Genomic DNA, 27,527 nt, shown 5'->3' on the forward strand with positions numbered 1-27,527 from the left:
TGAAGTCGAAACATAATAAAATATCACTTTTTATAGTAAAAAAAATGGCATGTCAGTTTTCCATTAAGTATAGTGTTTGTCCACCACACATATGCAACCATTACATCATTACTTTGAATTAGAACGCAGCGTTTGGACAGCTGATCAGTCTGCAAACTTTGCTTACTTTCTCGATACGCCACAATGAACTGGTATAAAATATTTTATCTATCTATTATGGTCCAACACTCATCACTCGAGGATTTTATTTACTGTGGTTCAACAGCTGGTTGGACCTTGTCCACGCTGACCAATAGGATGAGGCGCTGTTATCGGCAGAGAAAAAAAATCCTTACAGTCGCCATGATACAGCAGCGGAAACGGGTGAGAAGTAGCTAGAAAACAAAAGAGAACACGCAGTCGTCCTCGCGATTTGGTATGCTCTTGCAGGTAAATATGGATTCCTCTGTGTTAAACTTCGTCTATTTCCTTTCGTTTAATTTCAACCTTTCTGAATGTTGAACGCGCTGTCGTCATTTTCCGAAGTAGGACTTATTCGGATAGGAAGTCGGTCAGCTTCAAATAATTGGGATCTGTTAGCTGTTAGCTGGCAAGCTAACCGAAGCTAAGCTAAATAGCTCGCAATTGCTTGCAAGTCCAGCATTGTGTGGCTTTGTGTGTGCTCGGCTGCTCACTGTTTATCTCCGTGATAGTGATTCCTGCTACTAGACGCTAGCTAGCAACAGCTAACTAATGCGTTGTTTCGTGGCCTAGTGTTTATGCGCAACTCAGTGCTTTGCTATTATGTAAACAACAGTTGCACAGTATATCTTATTATAATCTAGCTTAGCACGTTTGGGAAGAACATTAAGGTCGGCTAATTGGTAAATTCCACCAACTTGATGGGTCTTTTCCGTCTTGCTAGTTAGCATGCGAGCTAGTTAGTTATGTAGCGTTTGTTATGTATAGTTCGATAGCTGGCTATTTAGGTTAAGCTAGGCTAATCAGTTAGCGACTATGAGAAGAAAAATCGGCTAACTTAGCTATTTTTGCTACAATTTTGTGTTGTGTAAAGCCCGAAGTAGTTGTTTACAGTCCAGTTTTGTGAGTTTAGCATAAAAATTATTGCACTACAATGCTGAGTTTTTCGTTAACTTATGTAACCTCAATGAAATCAAAGTCTCTATAGGTAGCTAGTGACATTTGTAATGGTTGACATGCGATCCATGAGACCGGATGACTTTAATCACGCCTTGATTAAAAAAAAAAGCGTGCCTCCTTTAAATGATTAGATTTAAATTGCTTTCACCGTCATTTCCACATTTGTTGAGTTAGTTTCTTAAGACTGTCAGTGCAGGTATAAGTTACCTGATGAGCTAGATACAGCATCTTTATCTTAATCTAGAAAAGTCAACCTTTGTTTCAGGCCAAACTTACCGAATGTATTCAGATTTATTCTTTACATACTATGTTTATTAATGCCATGTTAAATTCAAAATTTCTCTGTAGTGTTATAGGAATGCCCAAGGAAAATATGACCCGCCGGATCCCAGGCGGATGTACACAATTATGTCCAGCGAGGAGGCAGCCAATGGGAAGAAGTCATACTGGGCTGAGCTGGAAATCAGTGGTGAGTATTGACAGGGACTCTGCTTTTGCAGGTAAAGCCGATGTACTGTCTTTGTACTGCGCACGCACATCTGTTGATGCTGGCACAGAGTTGAATCACATTAGATAGCTTTCAAAAGTTAATTAAAATGTAGTTTGTTTATACCGACACTATTGGGCTCACCTCATCTCTAGATTGTCATTGTTCAAGACTGACAATCTGAGCTGTAGTTCTAAAGTCTCTAGCTGCAGATTTTGTTTCTCTATCTGGGAAATTATTTCAACCCAGAAATTTTGCTCAAGCAGTGTCTTTATAATTTGGGAATCGGCTAATCCGTATCGACCCGTTCACCCCAGTTATTTCTTCTTTCTTGCGTTGGTGCAAAGGGTGTTGATTCTGCTACTCCTATACTTTTCCCTCTGTGACTGCAGGCCGAGTAAGGAGTCTCAGCACAGCCCTGTGGTCTCTCACCCACCTCACTGCCCTGCACCTCAGTGACAACTCACTGTCACGCATCCCGCCAGACATTGCCAAACTACACAACCTGGTGTACCTGGATCTCTCATCCAATAAGATCAGGAGCCTGCCGGCAGAGCTCGGCAACATGGTGTCTCTCAGGTCAGCGGTTTCAGCTAATGCATTTACACCTACATTTAGCCACAACAGAAAGGAGTATCTACCACAGAATTCACTTGCAAATTGTCTTATTATCTTTGATACACAGGATGTCTGCTCACTTTTTTCTGGTCTTCGACTGTTTTTTCTGTATCATCTATTTAAATTTTGTAATTTAATGTAAAAAAACCCACAACAATTATTCTAAAGTTAGCAAAATTGCTGACATTCTTGATCTAGCCAGTGTGGTAAATACTGTTTTTGAGCCATGATGGTTGTTTCTCAGGAGAGCTGGTTTCTAATGGTCCAATTGCCATCTGTACTCCACAGGGAACTGCTTTTAAATAACAACCAGTTGCGGGTTCTGCCATTTGAATTGGGGAAACTGTTTCAGTTACAAACACTGGGGTTGAAAGGTGAGGGGCTCATCAATGCCTTTTGTAGCCATTTTACCCCTGTGATCCCATTGTTTTCTTGTGTTGATTAAATGCGATTCACTTTTCCTTTAACAGGAAACCCACTTGCACAAGAAATTATGAGCCTCTACCAGGAACCTGATGGCACGCGAAGACTGCTCAGCTACTTGTTAGACAATCTGGCGGGTGCTATCAAACGCAGTGAGTCTTTCTCCCCACCTCACTACTGCTGTAGAAACGTAACAAGAATTGGATATTGCCAAATTATTGCTCTTAATTGTCAAAAGTTAGGTTAATCAGTATGTAAAAATGAACCAATTGTGAATCTAACCATTTATGTGCTGGTTCCTTCTTTGAAGCCACAGTGTGACACCTGTATTTATGGTGACACACTTATTAAACCATTTTCTTTCTACTCAGTACCAACAGAGCAGCCCCCAGCCCGGTCATGGATCTCACTCCAGGAACCAGACCGAACACGGCCCTCAGGTAAGAATAACATACACAAAACATTGCTTTGAACAGATCCAAAGGATTTTCCATTATGCGGTGTTTAGTTTCACAGTACTGGCTTGATGCAAATGCTTTTCCACCACAATGCACAGAAAGACTGTTTACCCAACTGCTTATTAAGCACTACTAACTCCTATAACTGCAGTGTATTTCCTGTAACATCTCACAATATTAACCTTCAGTTGGCCCGTCGGTGGAAAGTTTTCATTGTGAAGCAGCTGGAAAAGTTCATTTTAGATGAGAGGTTACTTTTGGCACAGCTCCGTCTGATGTGGGATCAGCAAGCGGTGAAATAAGACTAAAGTGTGAATGTACAAACAGGGACATGAGTGAAACTACTCTCCAAACCACAGAGGTTCAGGTAGAAGCTGCAAAGGTTCTGAGAAGTAAACCCAGAGAGAGCATACAAACAGATTTCTCTCGTCTCCAGCATAGTAAAGCCTTGGGAACGAGACTGACAGGGTTTGGCCATGGCCAGTTCTGCTACCCAGCAGGGTCACAGCAGCCCGACTCAGCATGGCTGTCCTGTGCTGTGAGGTTGAAGTAGTATTGAACATTACCACATTTGGTGTGACTCAGTATAGATCAAGCTTAAAATCCCCAAAAAACTGTCAGCCACAATTATCGGTTGTTGGTGGGGGGGAATTGCCGAGCCTCTTATACAAGTGTAGGTTCTGACAGCAGTAAGGATGCAAAGATGGTTTTGTGTGAAAGGCACTGCTGAGCTTACAGCAATACCTCCAACACTTGTATGGCATCTGCACATGATGCTGGTGGTTGAACTGGAGCAAAACTATCATATCAAAAAAAAAATCTGCAAGAGCCACAGATTTCATGCAAATATATTCCTCTGTTTCCCATGGGTTAAGCATGTACTTGGGGTGATTGACCTTGTTGGGGTGGCTGTATTCATTCTGACTGATTCAGCGTTGCAGATTGCAGATGATTGTATTGCCAAAGTGTGGCTTTTAACAAGGCTTTATGTCAAATTTGTGGCGTTTTCTATGTGTAAGTCAGAAGAACTAATACAGCAGAGATTTCTGTTTTATTTTATTTGCGTAATTTAAGGCTAGTAATTGAATGAGTACAGAACGCTCTCTCCACCTCTTAAGAATATCTAAGGAAGCCAAAATTCTTAAACTTGTATTTCCTTTGTCTGTTTCCTCCCTCAGCACTGTTCTCAGTGATGTGCTACAATGTGCTGTGTGATAAGTATGCCACAAGACAGCTATATGGTTACTGCCCCTCTTGGGCTCTAAACTGGGAGTACAGGAAGAAATCCATCATGCAGGAGATCCTGGGTTGCAACGCAGACATCATCAGTTTGCAGGTGAGAGATGTCCAACCATTTGTTCTGTGCATCAGTGCACACTCAGTAAGGTTTTTGTAAAATGTGGTTTGTGACTGGAAGGGAAATGTTTTTTACCACACATCAAGTGAATACACTGAAATCAACTACTGCAAACTGTTATGCAATCCAGTAGCACTGCAATAAATGCTCCCTTTGTAAAGCAGTATGTTCAGCGTTGACACTCACTGAACCGTGACGCTATTTTCTCAATTTCCGAGAATAGGCCCAAATTTTTCGCACTTTCTGTAAGGAACTTATTATTGCTGGGCGTTGATCAATTATCAGTAAGAAATTAGATTTGTTAATAAAATCAAAAATATCCCCTTATTAGAAAAAAAGATTTTGAAACTGAATAAAACTCACTGGAGCAAAAAACACCTCTCAGAAGCAAAACATAACTTTCAAACATAATTTGTGAAACTCTGTAGACTACTGCTCTTTTTATTGATATGTCCTTCTGGGTGCAGTTTCCTCTGCTTCTTTCTCACTGCTCGGGTTTTTGTCTTCACACTCAGTTTTGCCTTTGCACTGCCACTTCTCTCTTTTGCTCTTTTTGTTTGTAGTTCTGACACCAACCTCTCATGTTGGCAAGTGTTTTTTAGGTATGTGTCCCCATTGGCTAGTGAGTTTTTGGGGACTGCTCAGTGTATCTGTATGTTCTTGCAAGTCGGCCCCATGTCAGATGCTTCAGCACTTCTTTCCTGCTCTCACAGATACTATATTTAAATTCAGTTAAGCTGTTCTCATCTCCATATTTTTGGTTCTGTTGTCAGGCAATGGAATGAGTATGAGTTATGAATGGAAGGGATGGGTATTGTTAACATTTTAATGGTGTTACTACCGAACAGAACAGATGTTACTTTATTTTCTTTCTTTTCGTATTTCCTTTCTTTTTTGCTTCTAAGTGGAAAAAATCAAATCAGATTTTTTTGGCAGTGATTTTACACTGCAGTGTTAATAGATTTACTCAAGACAAAAGGTTTGAGTACTTCAGCCACTGCACACGTCAACATTCAGTTAGAAACGGTGTGAAAACTACCAGTTTCACTATTCAGTAAATCCTCCCTGCTCTGACTTCTTAGAAACTAAAACTGAAATTCTGAATAACAGTTCAGGTGATGCTCTAACCACCTGAGACTTTTTTTTGTTTGTAGCCATATTTAGGAAATCATCTGACTAGTGGTTACTTTTATTCATTAGCCCATGTGTGTATAATTTAGTTGACTTTGTGTGTAGGCAAGTAGCATACATAATAAACCTGGAGCAACAGGAGGTGGACCACTAACCAGGCTGTTGGAAGCTGCATTGCTCCGCCTGTATGGGATGAGCTTTGGCTGGATGTTTTTCTAGTGAAGTGTAACCAAACTTTTGAACATTTAGTTCTCTCCTGCATTGACGGTAAAAGCAGAGTTGAAGCAATCTCTCCTGTAGGGAATAACAAAATTGTGTCATAGTCGAATTAAAAACAGTTGTTGAGGAAAAATGTGCAAGGTAATGTTTATGTAGCTGTAGTAAATAGGAAATCTGTTTTCTTCTTTTTTCCAGACCTGAGAGCAGAACCAATAATTTTGGAGCTTATCGATTGTTCGATAAGTCTTTAATAATTTGAGCACTGGGGCCTGTTAAATCCAGAGGCTTGGTGCTGATCCCTAATAGTGAGTGTAATGTGGCCCATTACAGCTCCCTGGTAACCAGCAGTTCCTTCTAAGCTGATTTCATAACTGCTATGTTGACCGGCACAGTCATAGTACACATTCGTGGCTTTTGCTATACTTGCATATATTTCTATGCAAAATGACCAATTGGAGAAAGTTTGAAGTGATACAATGTTTGTATTATTTTTTCCTCTCACACAACTGCAGCTTGTGTATCCCGGATGATGAGCTTACACTCAAGAACTCAAACCTGAGTTTTTGTCAGTGACCTCTTAGTCAAATTTTTTATTTAAATTTTTAAATCCTCCAAGCATTTCGAGGCCATAACTTTTGCTATCTTTGTGTATTGCTGCCATGGTTACAGTTGCTATTGTAGTCTGTGGTCAGGTTAATGGGAAAGGCTCTGTGTCCATGTCCCACTGCACTGCACTGATGCAACAGATGGACTCTTCTCAGTAAATACATTAAATGTTGGTTAATGTTATCATTTTCAAACTGCGGCTGTTGGAACAGAGCTGCTCCGTCTCTGTCCGTCCTAGCATTAGCATCACTGCATACCTGTTCCCTCCGTTACCGAGCAGCAACTCGTTTAGAAGATGCTTCACTCACCTGTTCACTATTACATTGTTTACTGTCTGGGTTACCATGGGGAACATTAAAACAGATATATTTCTGTAACGAACATTTAGAGGATGATTTACATGAAGTAATCTTGCTACTTACTCATTCATTGTGACAGCAACATGAAAGATATCAGAGTGGAAGTGATGTTAAAGTACATCCACATCACCTATGCTTCCCTCTTTGTAAATGTAGTGGCGCTGCTTGCATGTTTGTAGTTTGTCTCAGCTCTTTTGTTGCCACTTCTTGTCTAATCGTTACCAGGTTTCCTTCATAAATCTGTGTCTTCCCAGAATTGGACTCATGAAGTTGCTCAATGTAAAATGTTCCTGAGTAATTCCAGTACAACACATCCGCTGCCTCTCATTGCAAGATTTAATTGCAGAGGAAATTTAACAATCAGGAAGTGTGTGATTGATTTGTTGTTTGGAAAATGCTTCATTTTGGTATAGCTGTCATCTTTAGTTACCACTTTTTATTTAGTTGTCGTTTTGTGCAATGCATTCATATGCCATATGTATATTCATATGCATTCATTCTGATCTATTTCAGTGATGATGTAACTTACTTTTTAATTTTATGCGCTGATCTTATTTCACTAAGAATTCAAATCTTATTTGTTTACATAGTGCCAATTCACAGCATGTGTTCTCTCAAGTGTATTGACACAATGAGGGGAATTATAGAGAGAAGCCCAACAAATGTTTGGGTGAACCAGAAGCACTCCCGTATATTTCTGAAAGGCTTTAGTAACAATCATATGTCATTCAGTGGAGTCAAAACAATGACTTTCTTATTAGTTATGTATGGCTCCAACCAGTTTATTCATGTAATACATATTGTAGTGAAAATAGCTAATCCTACTGTACATTGAATTTGTTTAAATATCCATAACTTGAAGACCCTCTGATGTATAGTGTGAGGGACGTCTGGGTTGGCCTGCATTTGTGTCTGTTTTTAGTTCATTTTTGTAAAATGCACCAAAGAAAAAATTCAGAAAAAACTGTAAACAATAAAATAATTACAATGAAATGTAAAACATGTTCTCTTTCACCTGTGTCCAAACCTCAGGGGGACAGGGTAATTTCTGAAAATGTATAAATGATCCTGTTTATTCATCAGTGCAGAAATATCTCAAAACATTTGCCTTGTTTGTCGGTATTCTATCTTCTCTTCCCTTCCTGCACAAATATTCAGTCATGAAACAAATCTTGCCTTGACTATAGACTGAGGTTTGGTACAAATCCCTAAAATCTTGCCTTAGCTATAATACCATGCTCACTTTCCACATAGTGTGTGATATCGTACACTATCTGCCACCCAGTCTTGCATTAAGAAATGTTTACTGTGGAACATGTTCTTCCCTTTTTAAGGCGTTGTCTGTTGCACTTGTACTGTCTGTCTGTCTGTCAGGCTTTCCTCTTGTTCACACTTGAACTTGTGTTTTTGGTTTTTTTTTTGTTACAGGAAGTTGAGACAGAGCAGTACTACAGTTTCTTCTTGCCTGAGCTGAAGGAGCAAGGATATGACGGGTTCTTCAGTCCAAAGTCACGAGCTAGAACTATGTCGGAGTCTGATCGTAAACACGTGGACGGATGTGCAATTTTCTACAAGACAGAAAAGTATGTGCCTCCAGTTATGGCCTACCATTCTTATTTAACTAAGCTATGCTGCATTTTATTATTATATTGCTAAACAGTGTGTTTTCTGAGGGGTGGATCAGCTGAGTGGAGCTTCCACCGCTGTCCTACCTCATCAGATCTGTGATTTAATGTTGTCTTCAGACAGTGACACCATCGAGTGTACATGATGGAGCATTTGTAACATAAATGTTTACCCAGCTTTCATGCATTAACACATTTTTAAGAACAAGATCAAATCAATCAATAAATCAAATTTTATTTATAAAACACTTTCCAACAGCCAAAAGGAGCAAACGGCACTTAACAGAGTAAAATAAAATAAATAAGTAAAAGCATTGAAGAAACACAGAGTTCTAAAAGAAGCTAAGCGTCAAACGCTACACAGAACAAGTGCGTTTTCAGACGACATTTAAAAACATTTAATTCTGAAATAGACTGTAAATGCGATGGAAGAGAGTTCCAAAGCTTAGGGCCAAGAGCGGCAAAAGAGCCGTTTATATCTTGCCCTGGGGACAACCAAGGAGGTGTGGCTAGACGAGTGTAGAGTCCTGGCAGGTTGGTAAATTGCCAACAGCTCTGAGATGTAAACAACAAGAGAGTTCAGTCAGCTTATATCTCCCATTTTTTGGCTCTATTAACCACTAGAATGACACATGCTGTCTGAACCTTCAGCATTAGAAATGGATTGTGGGTAACTGTAGATATTGCACTTTGACAAAGAAGGAAAAAATGGTTGGAATAAATTGGGTGATATTTCTGATTCTGCTGCATCAGTTGTGATACTGTTCTTTTCCTCACCATTATCTGACAGTGTTTATGGGAGTTGAAATGGTGTCACAACATGTCAGCAGAAAGCATGGTTTACTATATAGTGCTGGTGTTAAACCAGTATTTTCTTAATAGGGGGGTTTTGTTGATGGTTTTCAGTGATTAATGTAGCAGTAATCTGAGGGTGAAATTATGTGTGTCGGTGAAACAGAAGTAGTGTAACTTTATGGTATTCATGTGGCTGTGTGAAATACACGTTTTTGAGATTTACAACCCACAGAAGGCTGAACTTTCATCCATACAGCAGCCGACAGTACCAGTGTTTGATGAATTTAATTGAGTGGATAGTGTTAAATTCACTTTAATGAACTCCTAAAAACTGTACATGTGGAGTAACCCACTAACTGAGTGGTCTGGGTGTAAAGCGCATGGGTGCAAATACTCAAAATTGCATCTCTAGTTTGATTTCCAGCTAGCAGGACCCCAGCTGCATGCCACTCCCCGTCTCTCTTTTCCTGTCTAGCTCCACTGTCACTTGTAAACCTTTTATTTTCATTCAAGTATTAATTAGTATAGTGATAAAGAGAAGCAGGGAAAGTTTTTACGTGTTCTCTGTGATCGTATTTAAGTCATATTGAAGAGTGTTATTGCTCCAATGTTTTGAGACATTAGGTTTTAACAAAGAAACTACATGTAGCTCAGTCTGGACACTTATCGGGGAAGTTTGGGAGAATCATATTCTACCTTCAATAAGTAGATTTAAGTTCAGTTCATGTTTTGATTACTTGTTTTGTATTCATTAATTTATTTTTTATCATACTTACAAAACTTGTTCTGAAAAGTCTTCCCTTTGCTGTTCTGTCTTTATCTCCAGGTTCAGTGCAGTGCAGAAGCATACGGTGGAGTTCAACCAGCTGGCCATGGCTAACTCCGAAGGCTCTGAGGCTATGCTGAACAGGGTGATGACAAAGGATAACATTGGGGTAGCTGTACTGCTTGAGGTCCGCAAAGAGATGATGGAGATTTCCTGTGAGTAGAAAGCATATGATGATGTGTTGTACTGTAGTTTTGAATCCTGGCACCAAATTAGACATGACATTTCAGTGTTTCCCCTGGGTTGAAATGGCTGTGAGGTGGTGGGGTGTAGGCAAGGGCTGAAGGAAAAATTTTGAAAATCAAGATGCAAAATGGGGCATTCTGGCACAATTTGGAGCACATTTTGTTGTATTTGTAGCCATTTCCAAAAACTAAATTGAATAAAATTTTCATGTTTCTTTTCTAAAAATTAGTGATAGGGAGAAAATCTGACAAATATAAACCCACTTGTCCTTGTGATCAAAACATGTCAACTAGTCCAGTCTATTATATTCTGGTCAGATTTCCACAAGCCATTCCAAAATGCCACATCAGTTCTTATTACAAATTTGAAAAAGGACTTGAATCTGGAATCAAGTGGTGACTTTTACTTTTTTTCTAAAAACAACTACATGTTAGGTACCAAATTCCCACTTCATTTTGATTTATAATAAAAAGGTTATGTCATGACCTTCATTTTACTTAAAAATGTGAAAGAAAACTTCAACTCTGGGTTAACAACTGGTTTTCTGAAGGAGTTAGTTCTGTTTTCAAAACTGTTACCTTTTTGAACAAAGAAATAACTTCTTTAGAATACCAGTTGTTATCCTTGAGTTAGAATACATAATTTTGCACTGTGATATGTGTCAGGCAGCTGAATTAAAGACTTTAAGTAAACATTCTTGAAAACACAAACACCAAATTTGAACACATGCTCTCTTTATTACATGAGGCAAATCAAATATAAGTGGGGATTAATGTTGATCAATCTAAGCTTTCCATGCGTGTATAGTGTTTCTATAATCACGTTGGCAGTGTCGTTCTATTTTGAAAAATGCTTATACAGATATGAAAACGGCCTGCCTGCGGGCCGCTGAACCGTTGAAATGACAGAATTTGTTTTGCCATTGAATGATATAATTTCGGGCACTCTATAAATCATTTTATCAAAAGAAACTAGGAACTTTATATTCCGTTGAAATCATTTGTCTCGTTCGTGAGAACGGGTTTTTTTCGTGCCTAAATGTTTTAACTGGAGCCATTTTTGCAGTCACTGTCAATTCGTATCGCCGCGGACAACAAAACAGTAAGCAAACTCAGTAAAGGAAGCGAAATCGATGCCTACACTGCGTTGCTCACTTTATTTTGATGACATGCGATAGTTTTGATACTTAACTTGACATATGTCTGTGATACACACCTGCTTTTAGCCCCGAAAAACGAAACCATGGAGTGCTGCCGCTTCTTGTCCGCCATGCTTTTTGACGGCTTTAGGAACGTTCGCCAATCGGAACGACCGGACCAGTGAGGCGGCAATGTCGGCAAAATTGTAGTGAGGCGGTGGCCTATACCAGCGAGGCGGCCCGCCTCGTCGGTCATATACCGTATTTTCACGACCAAAAGGCGCACTGTACCAAAAGGCGCAGTCTCAGTTATGTGTGCCATTACTGTATTTAACACACACATAAGGCGCACCTGATTATATGGTGAGGGTTTTATATACAATCCACGCCCACACTTCCCCCTTTAACATTCTTATGGTGTCCTCTACTACGTCGGCCTTACAACAATAACACACACACAAGCATACAAGTGTGCGTATTTAAAAATAGAGCCGGAGCAAAACTGAGTTTGGTTGTGCTTTATTTAAGTATTGATTACAGAGTACTAACATTTTTTTTAATCATCAATAGGCGCGGGCATGGTAAAACACAGATAAAACAAGCACACAAGTGTGCGTATTTAAAAATAGAGCGGGAGCAAAACTGAGTTTGGTATTCACTTTTTATTTTTTTTTACCGGTAATCGTCATCAGTCAAACCCATGGAAGTCCTCATCCTCTGTTTCTGAATTGAACAGCTGCGCTAAACCTCCATCAAACATGCCAGGTTCACTTTCTTTACTGTCAGAGTCACTTTCCGTGCCGTGCGGCGCCTCGGAAATGATGCCGGCTTTTGCGAAAGCTCGAACAACAGTGCCAGCAGACACGTTAGCCCAAGCATCTACAATCCATTCGCAAACTGTGGCGTAACTCGCCCGGCGCTGCCTTCCACTCTTAGTGAAACTGTGGTCTCCATCGGTCATCCATCGCTCCCACGCCGCTCGCAGCCTTACTTTGAACGGCCGGTTCACACCGATGTCCAGCGGTTGGAGTTCCTTTGTCAGGCCTCCCGGAATGACAGCAAGCTCAGAGTTCATTTGCTTCACTTGTTTTTTTCACATCGGCTGTGAGATGGGCACGCATAGAGTCACAGATCAACAGCGATGGTGATGCGTGGAAAAAACCACCTGGTCTACGTCCGCCTTACAACAACAACAACACACACAGGACGCACTGCACCATAGGGCGCGCCGCACAATTTGAAGAAAATCTAAGACTTTTATGTGCGCCTTATAGTCGTGAAAATACGGTAGGAGGGGAAACACTCCATTTGCTTCATATGTTTCCCCTAGAGATCCTGCTGATCTTAAATTCAATGAGAAGTTAGATTTCCTATACAGTGGATTGTCAGGCGTGTTACAGATGTTTATGGTGGAAAGATGACTGTCTTAGATGCATTTCATTTGTCCTAAATGCTGTTGGTGTAACTCCTCCATTCTTCCCCTGCTTTCAGCTGGAAAGTCACTTCATGGTATGGAGAAGCAGCTGCTCCTGGTAGCCAACGCCCACATGCACTGGGACCCAGAGTATTCTGACGTCAAGCTGGTCCAGACCATGATGTTCTTATCAGAAGTGAAGAACATAGTGGACAAGGCCACACGCAGTCTCAAGTTGTCCTCTGTCTCTGGTGAGACCAATGCCATTCCACTGGTGCTGTGCGCTGACCTCAACTCCTTGCCTGACTCTGGTAAGTAAGCACAGCTGTATCTAATCACAGAGAGAGTATATGTAAAACTTACAGAAGCACTGAATGTAGCACAACAATAGCATCAATGCAAGAACGGATAATTGCAAGGTTGCGTAGTTTGTTTATTGTTGCCCTCAAGCAAAATAGTTTGTTAACTTAAGCTGTGCATAGCGCAATGCTAAAGTATGTTTATCAAAGAGCTAGTGTGAGTAGACGACTCCCTGGCCTATTATGGGTTTTAGAGCAGAAACACTGAGTGTTAGACAGAAAATTAATGGAAAAGGTGTTTGGGTCATTGTCTATTGCTCAGAAACAGTTACCTGAAGATCCTGCATTTGGTTCAGCAGAATTGTGGTGGACATACTTGACATTTATGGACCATTTATAGACCAATTATAGTGAACGGAATCCGAATTAAAGTGAAGTTTTTGCGCTTGGTTAACAAGGATTAAAGCCAAGTTTACACTGTGCCTAGATGTTGTTGCACATGGATTAAACTGTCCAATTAAGGAGAAGAAAATATTGAGCCAGCTGAAGTAGTTGTAGTGCACAGTTGCTTAAATATAGGAAGTTGTCTCCTAAAAGAAGGATATAAAAATCTAAATATTATTTGATGAACCAGTTATTTTATCCTTCCTGTTGCAATTTAAGAATGCATAGTAATTAATTCATGCAATTTCTTTGTGAGGAGGTCATAAATTATAGCAAGAAAGAATGTGCTATGGCTCTTGGTTAATTTCAGTATAAAATGTATTTTCCTGAATTAAAGATAAAGTTGTGAGAGTTGAGCGAATGTTCTGATGTGATATTATTGGAAGAGGATTTTATTGGAATGGTAACTTGGTTAAGTTACCTCCAGAACGAGGCTCAATAAATGCTGCAAGATATTAACCAGTGTGATTTATCCGCTGATGAGTCTAACTGACCCATTGACATTTACCAACCCAAACCCAGAAAGACACTCTTTTCTGTTCTAATCTTTACGGAGAATTATGATGGGATAGATTTTTAGAGCTTTTTGCATCACAGCAGCATTTGCATATTGACAGAACATTGAATAGAACCATTAATGGTCAGGTCATGTCAGCCTTGATGGGGAATTAATGAGATGTGACGGAAAAGAAAAAAGCCAGAATTAAATGTGAAATTCTTCTATGTCTACCAGAGAAGTACCAAGTGAATGGTAGGAATGGAGCAGAATTGATGCCCAAAAATAACACTAGACGCGTTGTTTGTGTCTCCTTTAATACACTGTTTTATTTTATTTGTCAGCTTGAGGATAGTCCCTACGATTTCCATTTGTTCTGTCATAGGTTAAGCAGATCCAAGTAAAAATACAATGAAAGACAAATGTAAAATTTGCAAAGCCGCAGTGATTAAATTACTGTTGTTGGGTACTGCTAGTAATCTACTGTAACTAAAATTTCTTCCTTAGTGAAATGCAATTTAGTGGCACATCTAAACCGCAGAATCAGCCTTTTTTTGGCCACATGTGCTGTTTGACTTTTTCTTTTATATTCTGATGACGAGGCCGTCTCTCTTTCTCTGTTCAGGCGTAGTGGAGTACCTGAGTACGGGCGGAGTGGACTGCACCCACAAGGACTTCAAGGAGCTTCGTTATAGCGACAGTCTGACCAAATTCAACTGCAATGGTAAGAACAGCACGTCCAATGGCAGGATCACCCACGGCTTCAAGCTGAAGAGCGCCTACGAGAACGGCCTGATGCCTTACACCAACTACACCTTCGACTTCAAGGTAATTGCACAGACGGCACTCAGAATTTCATCTGAAATTGTATTTATTGTTTTGTGGGCAAAAAAAAATGTATCCTTTGAAGACTAGAATGCATAAACTATAAAATGTTTGAAGGAGGATTGATTGATTTATTTGTTTGCTCTCTATCAAGGATCAGTCCAGCACAAAGTTTTGCAGAGGTCACTTCTCTTCTTCTCTCCTCAGGGTGTCATCGACTATATTTTCTACTCCAAGCCTCATCTGAACGTGCTGGGTATCTTGGGCCCTCTGGACCCTCACTGGCTTGTAGAGAACAATGTCAGCGGCTGCCCACATCCTCACATCCCCTCTGACCACTTCTCCCTCTTTGCTCAGCTGGAGTTGCTCCTGCCCAATGTGCCCCCCCAGGTCAACGGGCTCCATCTGCCTGCACGCAGGTAGTGAGACCCTGCCACACCACCAGGGGGAGCCGCAACCACAGCCTCTCCCTCTCAACCTTCCTCCCTCCCACTACCAGCTCTTTCCCTCCACTTACACTGGAGGAGGAAGACAGAAAAACACAACCTGTAAAATATTCGTACAGTGAGGTCTGGCTGACAGGGATTTCGTATAATGTTATAGATATTCTATATTTTTCTTTTTTTCTTTCTCCGTTTTTCTTTTATGTTCTTTTTTTAACTGCTCGATTCAGTCCTGTCCGTGTATCATATTTTGTGTTTTTTGGACTCCCTTTCCTCCTCAAATCCACCGACCCCCACCCACTTTGCTTCTGTCTTTCAAACTAGAGGGGATGGTAGCTCGTTCAGATTTGTCACAGAGGGCACTGTTTGGTTGAAGAGCAAGGGGAAACTCAAAAGTGGCTGAGGGAATGACATTCACCCGAAAGGCTCCATAGCTGATGGTCTGCCTGTCTGTCTGTCCTGTATAAATCTGAAACCAGCAAAGACAGCAGACTTGTCAGTCTCAGACCTCCATCATTGGCTTGTGCTGGTTTTCCCCTTGTATTCTGGGCAGCCAGCATATTTTCTCAGTCTTTCTAGAATACGCACATTTGTGGAATCAGATGTGGTCGGTTTAGAGCAGCTTTCTGCTGGTAGTTGCGTGTCCCCGGAGGTGGATGTAGCGCAGCTCGTACGAGGTGAGATTCACTGCTGTCATTCTGTGGTGCTGAGGCCTTTTGTGTGGTCATGGCCTCCCGTGGTGCTACAAGGTAGTCTACACCTCTGACCCCGGCCCTGGTACGTTAGGTACCAAACCCACAGATGCCTAGAGAACCAGAATCGTGAGCCTACATTTGCCTGGTTTCACACGGGCATCGTGTAGTGCTGAGCTATCAAGGAAAGATGTTGTGAGAAACTGAGAGCAGCTACCATCCTGTTTGCAGACTGTTTCACCCCAGCTTGTATAGTTGTTAGGCTAGTCTTGTGCTTAGGAGCTCATGTGGCCCATGTATCACCTTTTTTGAGCAAGGGGCAAGGGATTTAGGCTGATGGGCAAAGCAATGGGGGGCTGTCACAAATCTTTTCTTTGTCTTGATTGCTTTTAGGCAGAGAGAGCGAGTAATGGCTGATACACAGGAATAAAACCAGCATTCCTCTCACTGTCGGGAGTTGCCATCCAACTCCACACATGCAAGCTTACAAACACTCACACAGACACCCACTTGCATACACACACACACACACACACACACACACACACACATACAAAGGTAATTTGCAGGCAGATCTGTAGCACTGTCTCTGAGGCCAGTAGTGACTTTCCCCAGCCATAAATTCCATACACAAAAGCAGTGGTTTTTTTCACAAGTGTTTGTACAGAATAGAAATCTAGACTCAGTCTTTACATGATTGTATATGAACCACAAAAGACCTGTTTTCTGGCGTTTTTTGTACGAAGAGTAAATTATGATCAGATTTGAAAAAAAAAGATTGTATTGTAAACTATGGCTAAATTTTTATCCAGTTAATGTTAAGATGAATTGATATTACCAGCTTGTACAAAAGACGTAAGAAGAGGTTGTTCAAGGCGTTCGCTGTCACTACTTTGCACTCCCTAAAGATTAACTGTAAGTAATGTCAGTATCAGTATTGTTTGATTTCTTTCCTCCCCTTTCTTTCTCTGCCCTTGGTTTGATTTGCCGGCATATTGCTGCGATGTAAATAGACACTTGAGTAAACGCTGCCTGTTGCTTCTCGCCCATTAACAAAGCCATCGATCCACACTGCTGCCATCAGTTCTAACAAAAGGACATGCAAGGATGAGTCACATCTGTTCCTCTATATATATCTCACTCAGTAGTGATGTGTGACTGACACAGCCTATTTAAATCCCACATGTACATCGTGCCTCACTGTAGCAGTTGACGTTGTCTTGCACTATTTACATGCGACGAACGCCTGAACAACCTTTTCTCCTTTTATTTTTAAATACTGTTGAGACATTTGTGAAGATTTTATGTCCTTTTTTTTGTTTTTTGTTAATGTTTATTTCCTTTTTTATGAGCTGTGACAATGTTATGATGATGTGTATATCCTTCCTATTCATTGAGCTCTCTAGTAATCAGGTATGCTTTCTCCACGACCCTCTCTGCTTTCCTTACGGAACAGGAGAAGGGTGTCTTATCTTTATAAATCCACTCTGATTGTTTGGCTCCCTCTTTGTACCTTAGCACAGCTCCATGCCCAGGCCCCACAAATACCTTAGCCCTTAGCTTCCTCCCTGGCCATGAATTTTAAATCTCCCTAAGCCTGTCCGTCACCCTAATACCTCCCTCCCTAAACCGCCCAACCTCAGACTTTACCTACACTATATTATTCAAGCTGTGTCTTTTAACCCCTTTGCTCAACCACTTTGTATAGTTTTCCTACCCTTGTCACTGCAGCTATAGTGCCATTTGTGGACCCCCCTACCTCTGTATTGGAAAGGGTGGAAGGCCCACTTTTCTCTGCTTTTTGGATGAACAAGGGATGAGGGTCAGCGAGCTTAGCTGTTTTTCTCTGAATGCCAGGCTAACATGTGGCTATGAATCAGATTTGTTACATCCCAGACAAACACGTGAGATCTGTTGGCAGTGAGATGATTCCTTCAACAATCATGCTTTTACACGGATGTTGAGCACTTAGTAGATTCAGACGCAGCTTCCCTCACTCTCTGTCCCATCATATTAGTGAGTAAAGATCTCATTACTTTAATGTGTATGTTGAAATGACATTTTTAAACCAAGAGGGAAGCAAGTAAACAGGAAATATAAATTAAGTTCTCAGATCGAGGTCTCTTGTTCCATTTGTTGCCCCCTACATGTTTTTTTTTTTTTTAACTTTTTCCAGTGGAAACCAATGTGTCCAGTTTGATTTCTCTCCTGAATGGCATTAGTATTGTAGTAGATTTAAAGGGTAGCTTTTTTTGTAAAGTGTGAATAAAAGATGTATCTCATGTTTCCTTTCTAAAACAATAATGAATTGTGTTGTTGATGTGTAAATCATGAATTCTATGATGGTGTTATGTTTGCTACATTGTTTTTAATTCGTATTACTTTCCCCATCTACTCATCCCATCACAAACCAAATCCTCTGTAGAAATCATGATGATACATTGTCTTGATGGGTTGATTAGAGAAGTTGAATGTTCCTGATGATGCCTCCCAGAATGAAGGGTTGAGTGCTTTTTAGCGGAAAAGAACCTGCATCATTGGTATCGGTCAAAACCTTCAGCACAGGGATATTCGGTTTCGTTTTTTTACTTTTTCAGCTTTATTTGGATGTTGTACGGCACTAGCTGGACAGTGCTAGTGCCTGTAGGTTAGGGCAGCAGAGCTGTCTTACTCGTGGCTGCAGTTCAGTACTAGAGAACACCGTTTCGATGGGTGCAAAACGTGTTTGTAAGACTAAGCTACTGATGTGCCACTAGACTGGTCCTGTGATGATTTTTTTTTGAGTACTACTAGTCCATCTCATTCTGTTCTTGTGTGTCACAATGGTTTAATCTGTTAAACTAGCTAGCTACTATTGATAGTCACTGATTTGACTCTTGCATCGTTTTGGTTTTCGACAGCCCCCTCCTCTCCATCACTTCTTGTTAAACCACAGACCACCGAAATCTGTCAAATCAGAGCTGAGTTATGGCACCCTGTAGGCTCCAGTGAGCGATCACATTGTTGGCTTTGTACCTTTTTCACTGTTGCATTGTGTTTCATAGTTGGCTCGTTAGTGAGTTCCCAGGCTGCATCTCTTTGTAATGGTGCGCACCAAAGCTGCTTGTAGTTCTGTTGTAGAGCGAATTCTTACACCAACGAGTCACATTTCCTATCCAAACCATAGTCTTCATGAATTGTAGGGCTGTAAGGAAAGCAAGGTACTTAAGTCCTTTTCCTTGAATCTCATGAACACCCATACTTGTCACTGTTGGAGTTTGATTTCTCGATCCATCAGCTCATTTCAAATGCGTCCTTTTTTTCCCCAAAAAACTTGGCAATAATACCCAGAAACATTCAGACACATTCAGATTCTTTCAAAGGTTTATCTGGAAAATGTAGCTACTTCATATTTCAAACTGTGGTTGTTTATTTTTTTAGACTCTTCAATCATCAACCTTCCAGACTGTTTTGTTACCTGAACATCTTTTTACACTCCCCCCTCCTTTTATCAACCCATCTTGTATATTTACTCATCTCCTTCTCCCTGCCAATTTAGTGGTAGTTGTTCAATGATCAGGATCGTCTATCTGTAGTCAGCTGAGTACATATATTGATCTGTGTCACTGTGTTTATGCACTGGACCAACTATTGTTTACCATTCATGAAATACCAGCAAAAAAAAAAAAAAAAAGAATAATGACAAAGCACTTGCACAATGTTGTAGAATGTCCATTAACCCAGATGAGAAATCAAGGCAGCTGTTTTCAAATCAACACATACTGTTTTAAAATGAAACTGAATGGTAAACAATGCTTTCTGTTGTACCCCTTAGCCGTCCTCTCGATTCTCTTTGGACTAGTTTTATTCTTTTATTTTTCTTTTTGACTACAGGTTCTGCTTGTTTCCTTTACACCTACCTATGTATTTTCCTACTTCTGGTTGAAAATAAATTCTGTATTATCTGTTTCAAGCTGTGTCACCTCTTATTCTTTGCAATGGATATTGAAAATAAATTCTATATCTGTTCTCCTTGTCTAGCCTGCTTTTTCTTCTTCATTTTATTCCCTCTCAGTTTCACAAACTTTCTTTAACACTTGACACAATACATGGTGATTATGGGAATTATTTTCAGTATTTCTAGGTTTATTCTTCATCCTTGCACTGCCCTATCAGATACTTTTGATTAGATAGATACTTTATTGACCCTGAGGGAAATTCAAGATTTTTTTGTAAAAGCATGCCGATCACCATCTTCGAAGACAAATGTGTCTGCCGTGCTAAACAACAATGTAGTTTTTTTTATAAGCTACATTCCGGAATATTGTGTGGTGGTTTTTGAAGTTGCAAGTGTGTCAAACAGCTGGTGGAGGCTGGATTATGAGGCCCAAGAGTCCGCACGTTTGCAGGGTTTTTTTTCCCCCAACGAAACATTGCAGCAGCATCATTAAAATATCTGAATATTCGTGACTGTTAGCTTGAAATTTGCGTAGTCATACAGCTCTCTGTGACACACACTTCCCAGACTGTTGGCTTAAAAGGGCCACATTGGTTGAAGCCTTCGTGTCAGCAAGTACGCTCCCCCCCCCCCCCCCCCCCCCCCCCCGAAGTGTCCTTTAGTAAGACACTAAACCATTATTGGCACCGCGGGTGCCGTTTTGTAGCTGAGCCTGACCTTTGATTTTCCTCCAGAACAGCAAATGAAAAGAGAATTTCCCATTGGGGATCAATAAAGTTTAACATTAACATTTAATACCCTAAATAGGCTGGGGATGACAGTTTATGTATTATCATTTGTGGGCACATGGTGGAGCCAAAGGATCACCTCCAGATAAGCATTGAGGCTCCATCTGTCCATGCAATCCAGTGACAGAGTCGAGCAGGATTTATGATGCCAGGTCTGAAACATCCGGGAATAGTTTTTAGTATCGTCTGTCCAATAAAAACACGCATAAATTTTAAATCAAGAAAAAAATAGTTGAGGACTGAAACTTAAGGGGGAAACCTTAGTAAGAACATGTGGAACATGGTAAGTAATTAAAACAGTCATGTAAAATTGTATAAAATATGTATTCACCACCATTTTATGAAAGAATGGACACAAAGCTTTACTCATTGTAAAATTGAATGTAATAGAATTTTTATTTTCAAAATAACCTTTTCTTCAAAAGCCTGTGATCATTTCTAAATGTTCCATTTTCATAATCTGATTGTACATGATATTTATAACAGTGCAGAAGCACTCTCTTTCTTTCCATCCTCTCACGTCTCATAACGCAAGCTAACATTTAACATCTGCTGCCAAAGTTGTTCTGGAAGCTATAGCAGAGAAACAACTTCCAAGAACTGTTAGAGGCGGCTGATGTAGAACAACAGAGGGATAGGCATACGTAGCTGGCTAACTAGCTTGGTCTGCTTATGAGGTTGCATTATTACCTAGCATCAACCCACTGGCTGGATGAAGGAATTCATAAAGCTGAGAAAGCCCATTTTGGTGGGTCAGGCGTCTGAAGCAGCAGCCAGGTACCGTCAGGCCAGAAAGGCTGCAGTAGTCATGGATGCAAAGAGTTCAGGGTGGCTATGAAGAAAGAGTTTCAGTTAGCCTTGGGAATTGCTTTCCAACCATTCAATATGTGGTAAAGGGCTTGGCCGAAGCTGTCTTTATCCACAAGAGAGGTGGGATGGCTGGCCCAGACTAGGGATAGTATCAGACAAAGACTGGAAAAAAGACTCAGTCATTATGAAACCTTGGATTGAGAGGAAGCATTGCAGATTCTTGCCACAGAGTTTGACCATCCAGTCCAAGTGTGTTTTGTAGACATAGAAAAGGACTACGACCAAAGAACAAAATTACACTGTTGGACTCCACCTGGACTGCCTTCTGTCTTAGATCCTGTTTGTCATATTCATAGACAGGATCTTAAGGAGCAGCCAGGATGTCCAATCTGAGAGCTACATCTTTGCCTTTTGCAGATGATGTGTTTCCATTGGCTTCTTTGAGTTGGGGATGAGTTGCTGCTTCAAAAGAGTTTAAGCATCATATCATCTTGTATACAGGTGACAGCATAGTACTGTACTGTCACGGTGAAGGAACTGAGCTAGACAGCAAAGCTCTTGATTTAACATTCAGTCCACATTTCAACCATAACCCGTAGTCATGAGGTCTGGGTAGTGCCTGAAAGAATGAAATTGTGGATATCCAGTGGGGCACAAAAGTATTTAGTCAGCCACCAATTGTGCAAGTTCTCCCACTTAAAATGATGACAGAGGTCTAATTTTCATCATAGCTACACTTCAACTGTGAGACAGAATATGGAAAAGAAAATCCAGGAAATCACATTGTAGGATTTTAAAAGAATTTATGTGGAAATTATGGTGGAAAAAAGTATTTGGTCACCTACAAACAAGCACGGTCTCTGGCTCTCACAGACCTGTAACTTCTTCTTTAAGAAGCTCTTCTGTCCTCCACTCGTTACCTGTATTGATGGCACCTGTTTGATCATTTTGAACCCACGGGATGAGCTCTTGTGTGGAGCCCCAGATCGAGGGAGATTGTCAGTGGTCTTGTACGTCTTCCATTTTCTAATAATTGCTCCCACAGTCGTTTTTTTTTTTTTTCACACCAAGCTGCTTGCCTATGGTAGATTCACTCTTCCCAGCCTGGTGCAGGTCTACATGTTTGGTCTTGGTCAAGGTGGAGTTTGGAGTCTGACTGTTTGAGGCTGTGGACAGGTGTCTGTTATACAGATAACGAGTTCAAACAGGTGCCATCGATACAGCTAACGAGTGGAGGACAGAAGAGCTTCTTAAAGAAGAAGTTACAGGTTTGTGAGAGCCAGAGATCTTGCTTGTTTGTAGGTGACCAAATTCTTATTTTCCATCATAATTTACAAATATATATTTTTTTAAAAATCCTACAATGTGATTTCCTGGATTGTTTCCCCATATTCTGTCTCTCACAGTTGAAGTGTACCTTTGATGAAAATTACAGACCTCTGTCATCATTTTAAGTGGGAGAACTTGCACAATTGGTGGCTGACTATACTTTTGTGCCCCACTGTACAAGGCTCAAAACAAAGCTTGTAAGTAAAGCAAGTCTTAGTCTGAATCTGAAACATTACTGTGAGGAAATGCAAAATATTTCTAGGAAACATAAAAGTTACAGTGAGGGAAAACAAAAGCAATCCACACATCTTTTCTCACGAATAAGCATGCACATTTTGACTCTATGCTTTGCAATTGTTATGAATTCTATATTAACAATTAACGTATAAATGCTTTATATAAATCCTGGGTAAAAGCAGATTGTTAAGACAATCTTTGTACTGTGATAAACCTGCTGGTGTAGAGCTTTGTACAATACTGACTTTGTCGCTTCAGGAAAAGTCTTCGAATCAGTAATGACAATTCTCAGTACTTGCAGTCCCTGATGTGAGTAGAAGTAGAAAGTTTTACAGTCCAACACTGTTAACTTGTCTCTCTTCATCTTGCTACAAACCAACACACAGTGCTGGCGAGATTGCTGCACAACTAGCTTTTAATCAGTGCATTATTCATTCCCTCTATTTGTTGTTTTTGTAGACTAAAATGATTAACATTTCCTGTTGACTGTTGCCCCCATACTGGGAAAGAATGTTTTGCAGAACACACTGGACTCCGATACTTAAGTGCTGCAGCTGTACTCATGAAATTAATACCAGTTAACAAACCTTCGGGGATGGGAGCCACCATCTCTTCATTATAATGGTGCAGCACATGATGAAGTGGTTGCAAGAGAAACCTGACATACTCACCAACAAATGCGAGCAAATCTTTACCAGATGCCCAGCAGGAAAGACAGCAACACAAAATAATAATAAAATGATGTGAAGTTCCACAAAACAATCATAAATAGAACAGATGTGAGTTTTTAGCAGACACACACACACACACACACACACACACATCTATACATAGCTTTAATGCAGTCAAAGTTGTGCGCAAGAAGCCACAATGCTCCCTATTATTACACTGAAATGGACTGTAACAGCAAATACAATTCTCACTTGACTGTGCTCATATGGAAACCAGGGGCTTTAAAAACATGCAGCCCTAATTCAGAGGACTTAATCTGTTTGAAACGACAGTTAGGAAGTTGGAAGACAACATCAAGGGCTGTCCAAGAGGCAATTTTCCCTCTTAAGGTCACAAATGATTTCTTATTTTAAATGGAATTTCTTGTAGGAACAGCTGGCCAAATGTGCTTTTGCCTGTTAGTGGCCGTGAGAGAGAGAGAGAGAGAGAGAGAACGAGAACATTTCTTCAAATAGAGAGAAAGACAGCGGGAGAGAGAAGACAGACTCCTCTTTGCTTCAGCCCAGTGTTGGCGGTCGATCTATCTTATGCTGACGTGGCAGCATGATTGCAACGGCTATAAAGTTCTTCGCAGATGTAGTCTCTCTATCTCTCCTCTCTTGTTCTTGGATGTTTCCTTGCCTCTCCGTATCCTCCTTTGCTCCCTCTCCACTCAGCTGTCCTCCCCTCTTTCTTAAATCCCTTTCCTGAAATTCCCACCAGTGTGTCTATGTGTGTGCGTGTGCATGACTACTAGGCCAGTTGCCTGTGTGATGTTCAGCCAACTCCTCCTGACACGCTTTTAGAATACTTCTTTGGGTTCCATGGTTGTGGATTCAAGTTGTAAAGCTCCAGAAATGAGCGCATAAAATATAGCTGCGCGTGTCTAACGGTGACTGGATCTGCCAGAGCACACGCAGAGCTAATGCAGCAGACCTGAAAGTTCCTGGGTATGTTCATTCAGTGGAAATCAACTCGGAATGATCCTGGACCTTTGCTGAACAGTGACAGAAGAGAATGAAGCAAACTGGTGCAAATCTGACCCGAAAGCTTTTACTGTGAAGGGAATGACACCTGAGCATTTGCCTCTATATAAACAGCACATGATTCTGCCAGTGTGTGTGTGTGTGTGTGTGTGTGTGTGTGTGTGTGTGTGTGTGTGTTTTATTAGTCTGTTAAAATAAGGGGTGTGACTTTGTCTTATTAGAGAGGAAGGTGAGATCGTGGAGTCACCAGCAGTGACTTGAGCTATGCACTGTAAAACACTGTAAGTCAGTTCAACTTAAAAGTTTCCATGTTGACGCATCTGAACCTCTGTAAAATGTTTAAAGTGTTTAGTCTAAGGTGGTGTTTTCACCAAAGCTTTCTTCACTGAGGCCAGCATATTTTTTCCATTGTTGTGAAATAAAAGGCATATTTACACTATGCTGAAAATGCCAGCCATGTGATGAGGTGTTTCGCTCTGCAGTTCTCCATGCACGACTTGAAAAATGTTATTTTTGAGGTCAAATGCTAAACTCGTCACTGTCGCTTTTCACCCAGCCATCTAATGACAGTAGATGAAGGGTAGCCTAGCCGCGCTAGACAACCCACGGCAACGAATTTAATTCTCTGCCAGGGTGGGTCTAGTTACCCTCCATAAGGCTCGAGGCTGGATTCTCCTAAAACTGGCCGGACCAATCACCATGAAGTGTAGAGTCAGAAGGCGGGCATAACTAAGTGACGACAGAGGCGCGACGATTCTGACAGAAACAACCGGAAACAACTAGCCTAGCCGTGCTAGACAACCCACGGCAACGAATTTAATTCTCTGCCAGGGTCGACAACAAAAACGACAACAGTCGTTGAGCTCCATTAGCACCGACTCTGAACAATCTTTCTGTTAACATGTCTGTAATATACTTGAGCTTCACCCATTGACTGTATAAATAAGGCTTCACCGAACTACAGTATCCTCTGATTTCCGGTGCTCTTGGAGCCTATTCGTTGCGCTGATTGGTTGTATACCTACCCAATTGCTGCAGAGTGATTTGATAGACAACCTTTTAGCCCGCCTCCCTCCCTGTCGAGCGTGCCTAGACCCTTGTGCCTTCAGAACATGGGTCTAGCAGGGCTAGGCTAGATGAAGGGCGGAACGAGTACTGCACCGGCTAACCATCCCTTTGTGCTTGCGTAAGTGCTGAACAACAGTAATGGAGAGGTTGGTAATATTGATGGTTCTGAATATCCGTGTCTGCACCCGATGACATTCTTGGACAACCACAATATTAATATGAAAAATGTTGCCTGGAGGAACATTTCATTTGCCATGGATTGACCAGGATTCAGCCAAGTCAGCCAGTTGATCGGTACAAAATTCTGCATTGTAGTAATCAAGTCGTGTGAGCTGAAATAATGGAGCGCCCCCTGGATGGGTGTTTTCAGAAAAGCGTCTGATGGGCACTCAGTGGAAAACCAATTGATGTAACCTCACTGAAACGGATGTAAACTTAGGTCTTCATTGCAGCTGAGGTTTTACAGCTCTGACCGCATAAATGCTAAACTGCTCTGTTAAAAATGCTTGAAAGTCCATCTTACTAAAACTTTGTTGATGCAGCCAGAATTTTCAGTTGATTCTTCTCTGATGCTTTTACAGCGTTTGCATGTGTTTTAAGGGCTTTTCCTGTAAGAGCAGAGTGGCCAGGTGGCATCCCGACCATATGTGAAATGTATTACCCAAAGTCACCTGTTGTCAGTGTGCAGCAGGGTCAAACTCACCAGCCCAGAGAGCTGCAAATGAACCAAAACCCACCATAAGCTCTTAACTGCTGCTTTTGTGTTGAACAGTATCCACATTAAGGCTTCATGGAAAGAAATATGACCTTATTTTTAAATGCTGTGTTAGGCTCCCCATTGCTGAGTTTTATTGTTATAATCTGGGACGGACCCTCTTTAACATATTTTAAGATGTCATGTGCTGTTTATGTCACAGCCCATAAAAAACATAATAAAAAGCCTGCGCAAGGCAGATACTCAGCTCAAGTATATTTCCTGCAGACTTCCTTTGGTGCACAGTATTTCGGAAATTAATCTTTTCAGCAGTCAACTCCAACATAGATAATACTGTTCTGCTGAATGTACTAATTCAAGCTCCTCCTGATTTAAGTTATCTGTTACAAAAATCCACATTGATGTGTTCAAAGGGATGAATTAGACAATGAGAAATTGCTTTTAAAAAATGAGGATTTCTCAGAGAACCCAACCCGGATTAAATGTTAGGATTTGTAGCTTCATGCGGGCAACAATAATTAATGCAACCTTTGTTTACATCCCAAATGTTGTAAGGTGGAATTAGGCAGAAGAAATGTTACAGAAAAACAAAAAGTGAAAAAAAAAAAGTGGAACAGGCTTGAAAGCCTAATCAAGACGGAGGATGTACCAACCAACAAGCACACCTGCTTGCAAATGCACACATGAACATTTCCTGCAGCAGCAGCAGCAGCACCCCTGCCACCAACATATATTATCCACAAAGAGCACAGAAAAACAAGGCTGTTCATCTGTGAAGTCATGCCAGGAATTCACAGCACGTATTCTGGAAAAAAAAGGGGGGGGGGGGGGGGGGGGGTGCATGCCCTGCCTTTTCTCAAAACAATTCAATGCAAGTTTGTTTGTTATTTAGGTGCAAGAGGTCAAATATGAAATGATCCGTTTGCTTGTCTTTGCTTTAAAGGATTGTGTATCGTGGTTACATG

At 40.9% G+C, this 27,527-nt stretch overlaps 1 protein-coding gene across 1 annotated transcript; it reads left to right on the top strand.

Annotated features, from left to right (window-relative positions):
• The first annotated feature begins 293 nt into the window (after positions 1-293).
• Positions 294-19,989, top strand: LOC110948117 (CCR4-NOT transcription complex subunit 6). Its single transcript, XM_022189511.2, has 12 exons — positions 294-429; positions 1,489-1,609; positions 2,020-2,206; positions 2,534-2,619; positions 2,716-2,820; positions 3,040-3,108; positions 4,305-4,462; positions 8,227-8,381; positions 10,045-10,199; positions 12,860-13,093; positions 14,647-14,849; positions 15,054-19,989. Exons 1-12 carry the CDS (start codon positions 418-420, stop codon positions 15,267-15,269), a joined length of 1,701 nt encoding a protein of 566 aa, XP_022045203.2. The 5' UTR covers positions 294-417; the 3' UTR covers positions 15,270-19,989.
• The last annotated feature ends 7,538 nt before the right edge of the window (positions 19,990-27,527 follow it).

Source organism: Acanthochromis polyacanthus, chromosome 10 (assembly GCF_021347895.1).
Source record: "Acanthochromis polyacanthus isolate Apoly-LR-REF ecotype Palm Island chromosome 10, KAUST_Apoly_ChrSc, whole genome shotgun sequence".
Lineage (NCBI taxonomy): Eukaryota > Metazoa > Chordata > Actinopteri > Pomacentridae > Acanthochromis > Acanthochromis polyacanthus.